Source organism: Colobus angolensis, unplaced genomic scaffold (assembly GCF_000951035.1).
Source record: "Colobus angolensis palliatus isolate OR3802 unplaced genomic scaffold, Cang.pa_1.0 Scaffold48, whole genome shotgun sequence".
NCBI classification, from domain to species: Eukaryota; Metazoa; Chordata; class Mammalia; order Primates; family Cercopithecidae; genus Colobus; species Colobus angolensis.
This window is the reverse complement of record NW_012118265.1, coordinates 10973115-10986670: the sequence shown is the minus strand read 5'-3', so window position 1 is coordinate 10986670 and position 13556 is coordinate 10973115. Positions and strand designations below refer to the sequence as shown.

The 13556-nt window shown below is 35.5% G+C and overlaps 1 protein-coding gene across 3 annotated transcripts in view; it reads left to right on the top strand.

Moving 5' to 3' along the window:
* The window catches only part of VEPH1 (ventricular zone expressed PH domain-containing 1), a 236175-nt gene that overhangs the window by 173340 nt on the left and 49279 nt on the right, over positions 1-13556 (top strand). For 2 of the 3 annotated variants that reach the window (XM_011959026.1, XM_011959027.1), the window contains 2 exons: positions 6907-7046; positions 10336-10470. In XM_011959026.1, the coding sequence (XP_011814416.1) occupies positions 6907-7046; positions 10336-10470 (275 nt within the window). The remainder of the gene's footprint in view (positions 1-6906; positions 7047-10335; positions 10471-13556) is intronic. The other variant, XM_011959028.1, reaches the window with a different exon arrangement.

The following is a 13556-nucleotide window of genomic DNA, read 5'->3' as shown; positions in this document are numbered from 1 at the left end:
AAAAAAAAAAAAAAAAATTACCAAATTGGTGTTATTAAAGCAATCACTTGCAAAAGAACTTATTTTATTCTCTGGATAAGTCAAAACAAAAGCATCCAACATGCCCATTTGACAACTGGCTGGATTTTTGCCACAAAGAGGAAATGAGCATAGTATTTTTGCTCTGGGTAGGGACGTCCCACACATATGCATGTGATATTGCCAGGGGCCCACCAGCTGCTGTAAAGGGAACACATATTTCTCAACTAATACTGTTGTACATAGAACTTAGTAAACACTAGACAAGTCCTCTTTTCCATTACCCTCGTGTGCTAGATTCTCAACAAATGAGAGATTTGGCAGTTTTTCCTTCAGTACAGGTCAGTTCAACCACTTACACTTCTGAACACCTTCTACAAAATCAAGCTCTGAAGACATCAGATGATTAAAGCAGTGTCTACTCCTGAATAATTATTTGATGTAATTTCAGTTATTTCAAATTCAGTATTATTTTTCAGAATCTACTTGTATTTTTACTTTAAATATCTTTTATTCTATTTACTCCATCAAAGTTATGAAATAATTGCTATTCTATTCAAAACTTCTAAACTTTAACTTGGAGATGAATAGAGTTTTAGTCTAAAATACTAATATATTTTACAAATCACATGGAATCAAAGTTTTACAAGTGGTCCACGCTGGCTTGTGATGCCTTCTTCCACTTTTTCAGTCAAAAGCAATGGTATTTTAAAGTAATGAGTTTGTTCTATACTTTTTCCCCAAATTGGAATTTATGGTTCACTTCAAAAGCATGCTTTATTTTACCTACTTTTGGAAAGCTCTCGTCAGACAAATTACCAGTTTCATTTTCTTCTACTTTTTTTCTGTCCAATTTAGGACATTCATACAATTAAACAACAGTATTATTTATTTATTGCATCAATGTTTTGAATTTTCTGTCTTTGAAATACATTAAAGAAGAATTAAATGGAAGATGAAGGAAACTGCTTCAAGGGTTCCTGCCACACTAGTGTCAAGTAGGCAGAGGAAGACTCCTCCTGTTGTCATCCAGCCTATCCTGAGTGCCAGAGCAAGCCCTCATAGCCCTGAGCAAATGTCCAGCCCTGCTCTGGACAGCCATCACAGACACATTTCTTCACAGGCCTCTGTAGGCCATTAGTAAATTGTAAAATTTCAGAGATAAAAATTTCATTTCTGGCCGGGCGCGGTGGCTCAAGCCTGTAATCCCAGCACTTTGGGAGGCCGAGACGGGCGGATCACGAGGTCAAGAGATCGAGACCATCCTGGCTAACACGGTGAAACCCTGTCTCTACTAAAAATACAAAAATTAGCCGGGCGAGGTGGCGGGCGCCTGTAGTCCCAGCTGCTTGGGAGGCTGAGGCAGGAGAATGGCGTAAACCCGGGAGGCGGAGCTTGCAGTGAGCTGAGATCCGGCCACTGCACTCCTGCCCGGGCGACAGAGCGAGACTCCGTCTAAAAAAAAAAAAAAAATTTCATTTCTAACACGAGAGTTCCTCAAAAAAACTCAACATAGAATTACCATATGATCCAATAATGCCACTTCTTTGTATATACCAAAAAGAACTTAAATCAGAGGCTCAAAGAGATATTTCTGTACCCGTGTTCATAGTAGCATTATTCACGGTAGCCAAGAGGTATGAACAACTCAAATGTCCATCAACAGATAAATGAACAAGCAAACCATGGCATAATTCAGCTTTAATAAAGAAACGAAATTCTGACACATGCTACCATGTGTATGAACATTGAAGATATTATGCTAAGTGAAATAAGCCAGAACAAAAGAACAATATGATTCCACTCTAGGTACCTAGAGTAGCCAAATTCATAAAGACAGAAGATATAATGGTTGGTTGCCAGGGGCTCAGGGGAGAGGAAGATGGGGAGTTATGGTTTAATGGGTATAGGGTTTCAACTGGGAAGGATGGAAGAGTTCTGGAGATGGATGGTGGTGATGATTGCACAACAACGTGAATGTATTTAATGCCAATGAACTGTGCACCTAAAAATGATTTAAACTGTAAACCATATTATCTATAAATTATATGTTTCATATAATTTACCACAATAAAAAATTGTTACCCTCATGGATTTCACAATCTAGGAGAGAAAGATAATAAGCAAATTAAAATGTAAAAATTGTTTAAGTAGATGAGCTTTTTTTTTTATTCTGGATCAGCTTTTGGTTTGCTACCACTTTAAAGATAAGAAACTCAAGGACAGAGAGGAAAACTCAGTCCGAATCCTGAGCCAATGCTCTTTCTATTGAATTACACTTCTTTTTGAGTTATTTCTATTGCCTCTGTTTTATCTGAGCCATTCATTCATGTACTAGAAAGAGAACAGACTGTGGCATCTGGGTTCAAATTCCAGTTCAGCTGTTTCCTAGAAGTTTGATCTTGAGATTTCCTCTTCAGTAAGATGGAGATAACAAAGCCTACTTCATAAAGATGAAATGTAATTGGTTACACTTACATCTGTGTACAAAGTAAGGAGTCAATGAGAATTAGTTCCTTTCCTAAATCTCTCAAAATGGCTTCTCTGAGTTTGTTGTTTATTTATAAGCTATGTTCAATGTGTAAATACTTACAGTCTAGCAGTTTCAGCAAACATATTCATGTGTTTGAGCTTTTATAAATCATTGTAGAAATACAGTTTCTACAATGCTCAGTTGAACACCCTGGGAAATGAGACAGATACATTTGTCTGACGCTTATTTCACTGGGAGGGAACTTTCAAGGGTAAGTTTTGTAAAGAATTCAAAATGAGACCTAATTTATTCTTTTTTTCCAAAACATAAAGCCAATTCTTTGATATTTCTACTAGCTATTAAAAAATCAAAGCCATATTCCATTTTTAATCTTAAGACACTTATCTCTAAACAAACAAAACAAAATCTATATAATGGCACAGGTTATGAGTGACCACCTGAGAAATGGGTTAAAAGTGTCTAGTCTCCCAAGAAGAACGACGTGTTTCTCAGATGCGGTCTAGTGAATGTGTTGCAGGAATAAACGCACATAAATGGCATTGTGGAGGAAGAGTGGCAGAAGAAACAAAGAATTCCAAAATGATTCTGAAAGATTTTGACTCAAAAAGAAGACCAAATATTCTTGTATTTTTGTATCATGTCTTTAAATTTATTTATCTGTGTAATATATTTGGGTATTTTAACATGTAACACATTATATTGTATAATTACTTATGTTCATGTTAACTTTAGTCTTTATAAAGACCAAACCAAATCCTTTGATTATTAGAAAAAGAAGCCACATTCCAATAAAAATAAAGAAACTACTCTCAGATTTAGTTGAATATGGAAAACATTCTATATTTAAGACAGCATGATTTCTCTCTTCAACATTTAATCTAGATAAATGAATAATCCTTTTGGCATCAATTATCCAATTATATAAGTAATATTTCAATGACTGAGATATACTAAACATACTATCTGGAATTACCTTAAATATTTATGTTGATGTGATTGCTTTCAGGGTTCTTCTACACTTAAAGTGCTTGTTTCTCTTGTGCTTTAAGTTCAAAATCTTGATCATTTTTCAAAGTATACCTCAAATATCCCCTTCTCCTCCTGGTCTTGTCCATTGAGGCTTCAAGAACTCTTTACATCTCATGATTCATTCGCCCACAGAATACAGACATGATTTCTGATTTTATGCAAGAACACTGTATGTTCAACTTAAATCTTTTTAAGTTCATGGAGAAGGGGATATTTGAAGTATACTTTGAAAAATGATCCCCAGTTCTCCAGTCAGAATGAGTTGCTTATTTCTCTGAGTAGTCATCATCATGTGTCCCTCCATTATCTCATAAACTTAAAACAACTCATAACCATTGTTCTACGTTCAGATGTTTCTCCCATTTAGCTGCAAGCTTCTTAAGAGCAGGACCATCATCAGGCCCCTATTCCTCTCAAGACATATCTGACACTCATCCATTCATTCATCCAGCAACAATTTATTGCATTCCTACTGTTTGATATTGTGGAATAAACAGGAGGGAAATACAGGAAAAATTAACAACTAAGTCTTAATGTCAAGGGGAGAATTTTCCAAGCGAAGAAAACTCTGAAAAAAATGAGAATAAAAATATTGGTACAGACCAGATTTACTGAAAGCATTAACAGAAGCCTTGTATCACAGAACTGATGTATTTTTATAGCCAGTGTATATGCTTCTAAGTTAAGGATCTCTCTCTTGTACTACTTTGACCATTTTATGTGATCTGAGACTTCTGTGGTTTGTGTATAAAAAGCCGGTAGGCTCAGAGTGAGTGAAATAAATCTAATAATGTTTATTTTCAAAAGAAAACATGAATTGGCAGTAAAAATTTAGAGGGAGGAAAAAGGCAGAACTTTTTTTTCATGGTAAAGGCCTAAAGTCCAACTTGCAACTCTCAGGCTAACTACATGCATTCTTGGAAAAGAACTTGTTTCCTTTTGAAACTTTCCATTAAAACAAAACATATTGCTATCTCTATATATATGTTACACTTAGATTTATTTCAAATACCATTTTTTGTATGCGCTCTTGAGATACTAGGTTTCCTATTTGTTTAGCATAAATTAAATTCAATTTTTCAGAGCATATGTGCCAACTTAAAAAAATTATCATTGTCAAACAATTTCTGATTGGGCAATTTTAAGTCGATATTATGCTCCATTCTGTTCTCCCAGGTCTTTCTCAGTGCCAGACCTCCTGGTCTTGTCCATTGAGGCTTCAAGAACTCTTTACATCTCATGATTCATTCGCCCATGGAATACAGACATGATTTCTGATTTTATGCAAGAACACTGCATGTTCAACTTAAATCTTTTTAATTTCCTGAAACAATTACCTTCACAAAAGCTAGTCCTCTTCTTTACCAATGTTTCAGAATCACAGAAAGCTATTAATGATTAACATTTCTGTATATATATCTAACTTGCCCTGTCACATTATTGTTTGGTTTCCAAGAACGTCTCCTCTAATCTCTCATTGGCCACTCTCTCTAAGATTTTCCAAACTTTTCCTGAAAAGCCTGTCACTTATTTCATACCTGACCTCTGATGGAGCACAGATAAGTCTTCCTCCCCCATTCACTAGAGAATTCAACAACACTCTGTCTTAGGTGGGGACTTACTCTGTCGTCCTTACTAGGATCCTTATCAGCTTTTATTATTTTGTTTGTTTGCTTTTAGAGATGTGGTCTCACTATATTACCCAAGCTGGCCTTGAACTCCTGTCCTCAGGGATTCTCCCACTTCTGCCTCCCAAGTAGCTAGTACTACAGGTGTGTGCCACTGTGCCTGGCTTTCTCATCGACTTTCAAAAAACTCTAGTCCATTTCCATTTTTAAGAGTAGGGCATACTGGGTCACTGAATCTATTAATTTTCTTTCTCTCTTTCTTTCTTTTCTTCTTTCTCTTTCTTTCTTTCTTTCTTCTGTCTGCTTTTGTGTTTGTTTTTGTTCTGTTTTGTTTGAGACAGAGTATTTCTCTGTTGCCCAGGCTAGGGTGCAGTGGCACGATCTCACCTCACTGCAGACTCCACCTCCTGGGCTCAAGCCCACCTCTTGCTCAGACCCCCAAGTCGCTGGGACTACAGGCAGATACCACTGTGCCCAGCTAATTTCTGTATTTTTTTTGTAGAGAAAGGGGTTCACCATGTTGTCCGGGCTGGTCTCAAACCCTTGAGATGAGGCAATCCGCCCACCTTGGCTTCCCAAAGTGCTGGAATTCCACGCATGAGCCACCATGCCTGGCCTCTATTAATTTTCAAAACATTTCATTTAAAATGTAAGATTAATTCTGAAACAAAAAATACCCCATGAGCTATCAGTACGACTCTACAGATTAAAAAAATCCCCAATATAGTAGAGCCTAAAACATTCCAACATGGTGTCAGCCCTGCTGAGTTCCAGTCCTGGCTCTGCCACAGATTGAGCGGGCTTGAGCCATTTTTTTCTGGATCTCTGAGCATCATTCATCATTCATCTCTCCAGACATTAGTTATCTATTCATATTTATCGGTCATGTGCCAAGGTTATAAGAGTGAACAACGCAGTCACAGTGGTTTACTAAACTGGCTTTCTAATGAGCTGTTACCTCATCTTTATAACAGAAATAATACCCATCTTGTAGGGTAAAATTAAATGAAGTCGAACACGTAACACATGTGGAAGTCAATTAATGATAATGTTTATTGTCCAGTACTTAACACAGTGCCTAGCACGTAGAATCTCAACCCATATTTGCTTCATTCATTTATGTATTCATTATTCCTGTCTCTACCCATGGTTCCTCACCACCTCTACACCACCCACCCACTACTTCCTTGTCCCTGAAGGTATCCTTCTCATTAAGTCTCCCAGCTGAAATCCTTCAGGGTGAGATAATCTTTTCAAACCTGACCAGTACAGTTCACAGGAAGCTACACCTCAGCCAGAGTTATTTTGGAAGCGATCTCTGAGGCCCCTGCACTGCCAAGAGAAGAGCATCCACAGTTCATGGCAAGTCATTTACTACCCAGAAAATGCCTGGGTTTTCTTAATCCATTTGTTTATTTTTCCCAGGTAATCACTTCAAGATGAAAATGATACAGTATCTCCCATTTTATTGATGAGAGGGTTTTCCCCCCATTGGAGTTGCTCAAAGAGTCTTCATATATTGTTAATTAAAATAATAATAATAATTTAAAACAGCTTTATTCAAATCTACTTTCCATGAAATGGATCCACCCTCAAATATACAGTTGTTTATAGTTATTAGCTCACAGTCTGAAAACTGAAGGATATTTTATAAAGGCATTTGTGTGTTGAAGTATCAATATAAAGCGTAACTCTGGAAAGACCATAACGTTTAATGCTGTATGTATTTGTTTCTAGACACTGTGAGAAGTTGTGTAGCAAAGTTGTTCTTCACCTGCTCCCTGAAGGGTCATTACTGCCTATACAGTAAGTCCAGTTTTATTCTCATCAGTCAAGAACCTCAGCCATGGATCCAGATCATGTTTCTATTTCAGCAGGTTTGTATAATTTGTGTTCATCAGGCTCTTTAATGAGCCTGTGGGATATGGGCTTATAATCACTTGTATTGAATTATTATTTGGCCATAGTTGATATGTAGATAACAGCAATACATAAATATTTCATTAATAATTTTAACCTCTTTTTTATATTTTAGGATAGTTTCCTTATAAAAGAAGGAATTATTAATCAGTTAGCCAAACCTATTAATATCTTAAACATCCTTAGCTTTAAAAAAGAAGAATGAAAGGGAAAATATCTTTGGTTAAACAACAGCAAAAGCAGCGTATTTGGGAGAATAGCTTCCCTTACGTAGTGCTAGCCTTGATTTGTCTAGAGTCTTCCAATCTCCAATTAATGTTAGTGTCAGTATATTCTTTTTGACATTGTTAAGATACTGGAATGTCTCTTTTTTTCTATAGAATATATGTACATAGGTGAAATTATGTAAAGAGCAACTTACAACTTGAGAATGAAGAATTTGATGCAGGGATGTTAGCATCAAAAGAGATTCTTATTTGAAAATAGTTATCTTGGATGCACTAAACTTTCATGTAAAATTTGAACATAGATTATAAAATGTTAGTAGTAGAAGGAATCTTAGGAATCATTTTTACAGATAAGAAAACTGAAGGGCAGAACTCAGATTATCTGACCCCTGACCCAGTGATCTTTTTGTTGTCATACGTATGTTGAAAAATAATGTATTTTTATTTTTAAAATGCATTATTTTATGCAGCTGGAAGCAGGGAGGGCAAAGGCAGAAAAAAACAAAATGCAAATGTTATAACATGGCTGAAAAGTGAAATCATATGATATTTTATTTACTTCTGTTAATAAAATATTTTCATAATAGCTCCTGTAAAAATCACCAAGAAGACAGTTGTATTTCTTTATAAAATAAAGTCAGGCTTATTGGAAAATAATGAATTTTAATGCTGAATACATTATAATAATAAAGTAGAACTATGGTAATTAAGAAAAGAGACAGATTGGACATGCCTTAGGAATACTGTTTTTTTCTAAAGCGAGTCTTATGAACATTTAATAACATCTCATAGAGAACAACTCACATTTCGGTGTGAACCAAATTGTACATGAATATAAAAAACAGCATTGACTGTCCTTCCTTTTCTTGAAATAACGGCCTTATTTGTCTTCTATTTTGCTTATATTTTTCACTTAGTTTTCATCAGTGATTTTATATTTGGTTTCATCTTTGGCTTTGTTCTAAACAGTTGTCAGTTTTCTGAAAACAAACCAAGAAATCTTGATGGATTTTTTTGCCCCTCAGTATTATTTTATTGACTTTGTCTGATTCTTTGTCTTTCTCTTTAAACAAAATCACCAAAAAGCATCTGTGTATGCTGTGTTTCTTCTGTGTTCATTTTACTGTAATGGTTTCTTTCTTTTTCCACACTTATGATATCATGTCATCTTCTGCCTGAAATCTGGCTTTGGGGTAAATAAAAATCAAACTTTGACTTGATATTAATAATTACAACCTGGCACTACTCTTATTCATTGGGCCAAACTCTTTGCCTTTTCTGTCAACAGCACACATTCATACAGTTCTCAAATTCACAGACTCCAGTCTAAATGCTTCTGTTTAGATTGATGATTCATTAAATCAGGTCCTGTTCTTAAAATGAAAAATTGGGTGCTGCATCAGTTTTTGATAATAATCAATAATTTCTCAGATGTATCCACATTATGGGTTATGTAATTTATCTATTGCTGGCTCTTAAACTTTTTGAATCTGTGGATCACTAACTTGAGCATTAAGATCCTCCATCTTTTCCCATTCAGTACTAGAAATAGTTCATTTTGATGATAATGATAAAATTTTTCTGGAATAGTATTTATTAATCTTCATTCACTAAATAGAAGGTTTTTACATACAAACCACTTAGTCTCATACATCAGTGCTTAGACAGTCATTGACGTAAAAAGAAAATATGATTTCATAAGCCAATCTCATTATTTTATTATGCATTATACGTAAAGGATCCTATGTATCACATTGTACGTATGTAAATGGTATTTTATACCTTTATAGATGTTCTATACATTTTTTAAAAAATTGTTTCTTTGCATTGAAAAGCTTCTTACATTTATAGGCATAACACTATCACATGTGAATGATTATTAGACACATCATTGATTAGTAAATATACAAACACAAGTTAAAATCATCCTTTGAAAAGTTTATTTTCATTGGCTTGAGTGAAATATATGTAAATGTGATTTTCTTTATGTTCACATTCTTATAGCTCAACACTTAGAGAATTTATCTTAAAGTTTTGAGAATATTCACCCATTATACATTTTAGAATTAAAATTATTTTTCTGTCCCCCATATACCCACTCCTACTGTTCATATTTGATTAATGTAATAATGAACTTAGTTGTTTCATTTCTATTCTTCATGATCTACTCTGTATAAATATACTTGATTTTTGTGCTCTACTTTGATTTTATTCCTTAATTCCCAGATCTTTGAGAAAATAAATATGAATATTTATATTAACCGTATTCCAATTAAGGAACATCCTTGGGAAATCACTGAGATAAACACTATATTACAAAGGTTAGGCATACTTACAGACATCATTATCAACTGCCTTGAAAATACTACGAAATAATTTTAAATTTCTGTTAAAAAATGAAATCCTGAAATATATCATATGTTTGATCTTTTTTCATTTAATTTTTTTTTTTTTAGACAGAGTCTCACTCTGTCTCCCAGGCTGGAGTGCAGTGGTAGGATCTCGGCTCACTGTAACTTCTGCCTCCCGGGTTCAAGCAATTCTCCTGCCTCAGCCTCCCAAGTAACTGGGACTATAGGTGCATGCCACCACGCCTGGCTAATTTTTTGTATTTTCAGTAGAGACGGGGCTTCACCATGTTAGCCAGAATGGCCTCCATCTCCCGACTTGGTGATCCACCCACCTCGGCCTCCCAAAGTGCTAGAATTACAGGCATGAGCCACCACACCCGGCCTCATTTAATTTTTTTAAGAGAGGTAGGGTTCTTGCTATATTGGCCAGGCTGGTCTCAAACTTCTGGTCTCAAGCGACCCTCCTGCCTCAGTATCCCAAAGTGCTGGGAATACAGGTTCATTCACCACGCCCAACCCCCATGTTTGATCTTTAAGATAGATCTTTTTCTTGTTTCATTTAAATTTGAATCATGTTAAAGTTCAAACCAAGCCTAAACAGTGCCTTGAAATCAATCAAACAATACTATTGAGACAAGACATAGTTTCTGTCTTTAATACCCTTTCAGAGCCTGTTTCCTGAACCCCTGTCCATTCAGAGTCATTCTGTGCAATTTCTCAGAGCCCTGTGGGAGAAGACCCAGGCAGAGGGTGCTCACAGCTTTGAAACAGCCATGATGGAGTCCACGTTTCCACAGCAAAAGGTAAATGTTCCTTTCCTTGGCCATGTTACAAGCCAAGATTTAAGATTGTCTTGAAACAGTTTTCCTTTTTTTTTTTTTTTATCTTTTAGCAATTTAATTTCTTCCTTCTTTCCTTTACCTTTTTTTAAATTATTATCATAAAACACTTGTAAGTAATTATTTTCACGTGGTACCATAGTGCATTCAGAATAGAGTGGTACCAGTAAACAAGGACATTGCCCTTTGAGGTCTATATACTGACACAATGTAGTTCCTTAGAACCACACAATAACTGCATGCATAGTATGAAATAGAAAAGATTTTACAGCTGGGTGTGGTGACTTGTATCTGTAATCCTAGCTACTCAGGAGGTTGAGGCAGGAGGATGATATGAGGCCCGTAGTTCAAGATTAGCCTGAACAACTTAGCAAGACTCCATCTTTAAAAAAATTTTTTTTTTTAATTAGCCAGGCATGGTAGCACATGCCTGTAGTTCCACTACTCCTTGATCTTGGTCTTCCCAGCTCCAGAACTATAAAAAATAAGTTTCCATTATTTATAAATTACCCAGTCTTAGGTATTTTTTTATAGGAGCACAGTGACTAAGAAAGAAGGACTGAACTAAAGTTAGAAGTCATAGGAAGATGGAAGAGCTATTAAGAAAGTCAAATTAACAGGACTTACAGCCCGTAAGAAAAATAGAAGAATCCAGGATGACTCCAGGTGCATTGTTTGGCTAACTGGATGATAATATCACCCTGAAAATGAGAAATCACAAAGTAATCTGATGGAACAGAAGAAGATAAAGCATTCTGGTTTACATATTTTGAATCCAAGCTGTTTATATGACTAACCAGGTGGTGGTGGTGGTTAAATGCCAATGTGGGCTTCAGGAAGAAAGCCTTGACTGGAGATATGGATTTGGGAGTCAAAAGCTAGCACTTAGTGTCATGGCAGAAGACTGGATTGCTCAAGGGAAATATGTATATTGACAGAAAAGAATGGTTATTCATCTCTTTTAGTAAATATTATCAGTTTCTCTCTTTTAGCCCTTCCTAAACTCAAATATTCTGATTATCCTTATTTTGCCTTTTAGATAACCCAGGAATAAGTATTGGATGCTTACTGAGCAAACCAGATGTTCTGCGAGTATATAATCATGGTGTCTGTCCTTGTTTTACTGTTGAAAAGGGAGACAAGCATGCCAATATTAAACAAATTCATAGAACAAACGAGTAGCAAATTAAGTACTCCAGAACTGGTCTCTTGTGAAACTAACAAAATATCTTTTAACTGATGAAGAATTCTAATAATATGAAAAATGAGCATGATTAATCAGAAGTTGATTTGTAGTGATCTGTAAGACACTAAAAACCCATCAAACTATTGCATCACTGCTTTTTGGATTGGGTTTAGGAATTCAATGTGCAGTATTAAAAATAAAGGAAATGCCACAATTGCTTCAGTGTGGAGTAAAATGGAATTCTTTGCACATTTCATTCAAATTTTCAACTGTTGCATCATGTTTGAAGACAATGCCTCAAGTTCTCATAAATTTTTCATTGCTAACTGTATTTTAACTAAAGGCAACCAGTAAATTAAAACTTGGCAGGCTGTTTCAAATCCTAAGAGATTAAAAAAAAATACTTAGAAAACTACTTTTGTACATACTCACATGTATACTTATTCACATTTCTTGTTTTCCATGCTAATAGACATTTCTCTAAGGGAAAATTAACTGTAAACCAAATTTAAAATTTTTTAAAGTTTTATAATTTGGTTTGTTCATGAGTAATAGAAAAAACTTTGATATCTGCAATGTACATTGTGTGGCAAATTTATCTGCCCAAGTATTTCTCAAGTATATTTTTTCCTATTTTTTATGAAGTATTCTGTACTAAATTCAAAATAGCTAAGAGAATGGTGTAAAGTCTGCTTTATTTTCACAATAGGTGCCACATAGACATACATTAGTGATTTGAAAGAGATGGCCATGTGCGTATCAGTGGCAGTGATGGAGTTTCACTGCAGCGAAATGGATTCAGGTACACAAGAAAGAAAGAAGAAACTCCTAATGCATGAGTATCTAGAATATAACATTCTGGACAATATGAAGAGAAGTTTCTTATTGTGATTGCTTTTTAACAGAATCTTGGAATTTTGGAACTAAAAATTATCAGTGAGATATCTATTAAATTGCAAACTGCTTGAGGGCAGGGATTTTGCCATATTTACCGTTGTATTGCCAGAGCTACACAGTGCTTGGCACACACTAGGCTCTCATTAAATAATACATATCAATTAAAAAAATTTAAAAATTCTGTCGTTTTCTGGATGTTAAAATCGGAAGCAAAGGGACCTGTTGAAGGTCAGTGGCAGAGCTAGAACTGATACACATACACTTGTGATTTCAGGGTTGTCACTAATGAATCTAGTACTTCCCTCCTCTGGGCCCAGGAGAGGATCACATTTCCCTGTCTACTGAAGCAAGGCTGGTCATGTGACTTGATTCAGCCAATGAAATATTGGAGGGGATATGTATCACTCCAAGAGGAATCTTTTAAAAGCCAGTGTACTATTCTCTGCAATTCCTCTTTTCTTCTACCATGATAATGATGATTGTAGGAGCAAATGTTGAAATTGAGTTGCCAGAAGATGAAAACAGCCTAGAATTCTGAGCCACCACACGGAGGGCTTCTGCTCTAGAGAGCCACCCAGTGCCACCACACATTTTGTATGAGAAAGAAACATCTGTTGTTTTGTTAGAAACTGAATTTTTGGTATTAGTTATAGCAGCATAACCTGCCTTTCTTGATTCATACACCTACCAGAGTAGCTAAGCATGTTAGCTCTGAATCACCTTGCTTTAAAATCTGGCTCTGCTCCTTACCAGCTCTGTGTCCTTTGTCTCTGTGCCCAGTTTCTTTACTTGTACAATGGAACTAATATTAGTACCTACCTCATAGCACTGTTTTGAGACTTGAGTGAATTAATACATACAGAGCTCTCAGAACAATGGCCACACATTGTGATGTCTCAATAAATATTAGCCAATATTCTAATCCTTAGCCAGCACCCCACCTCAAATAACACAAATTCAAATCCGT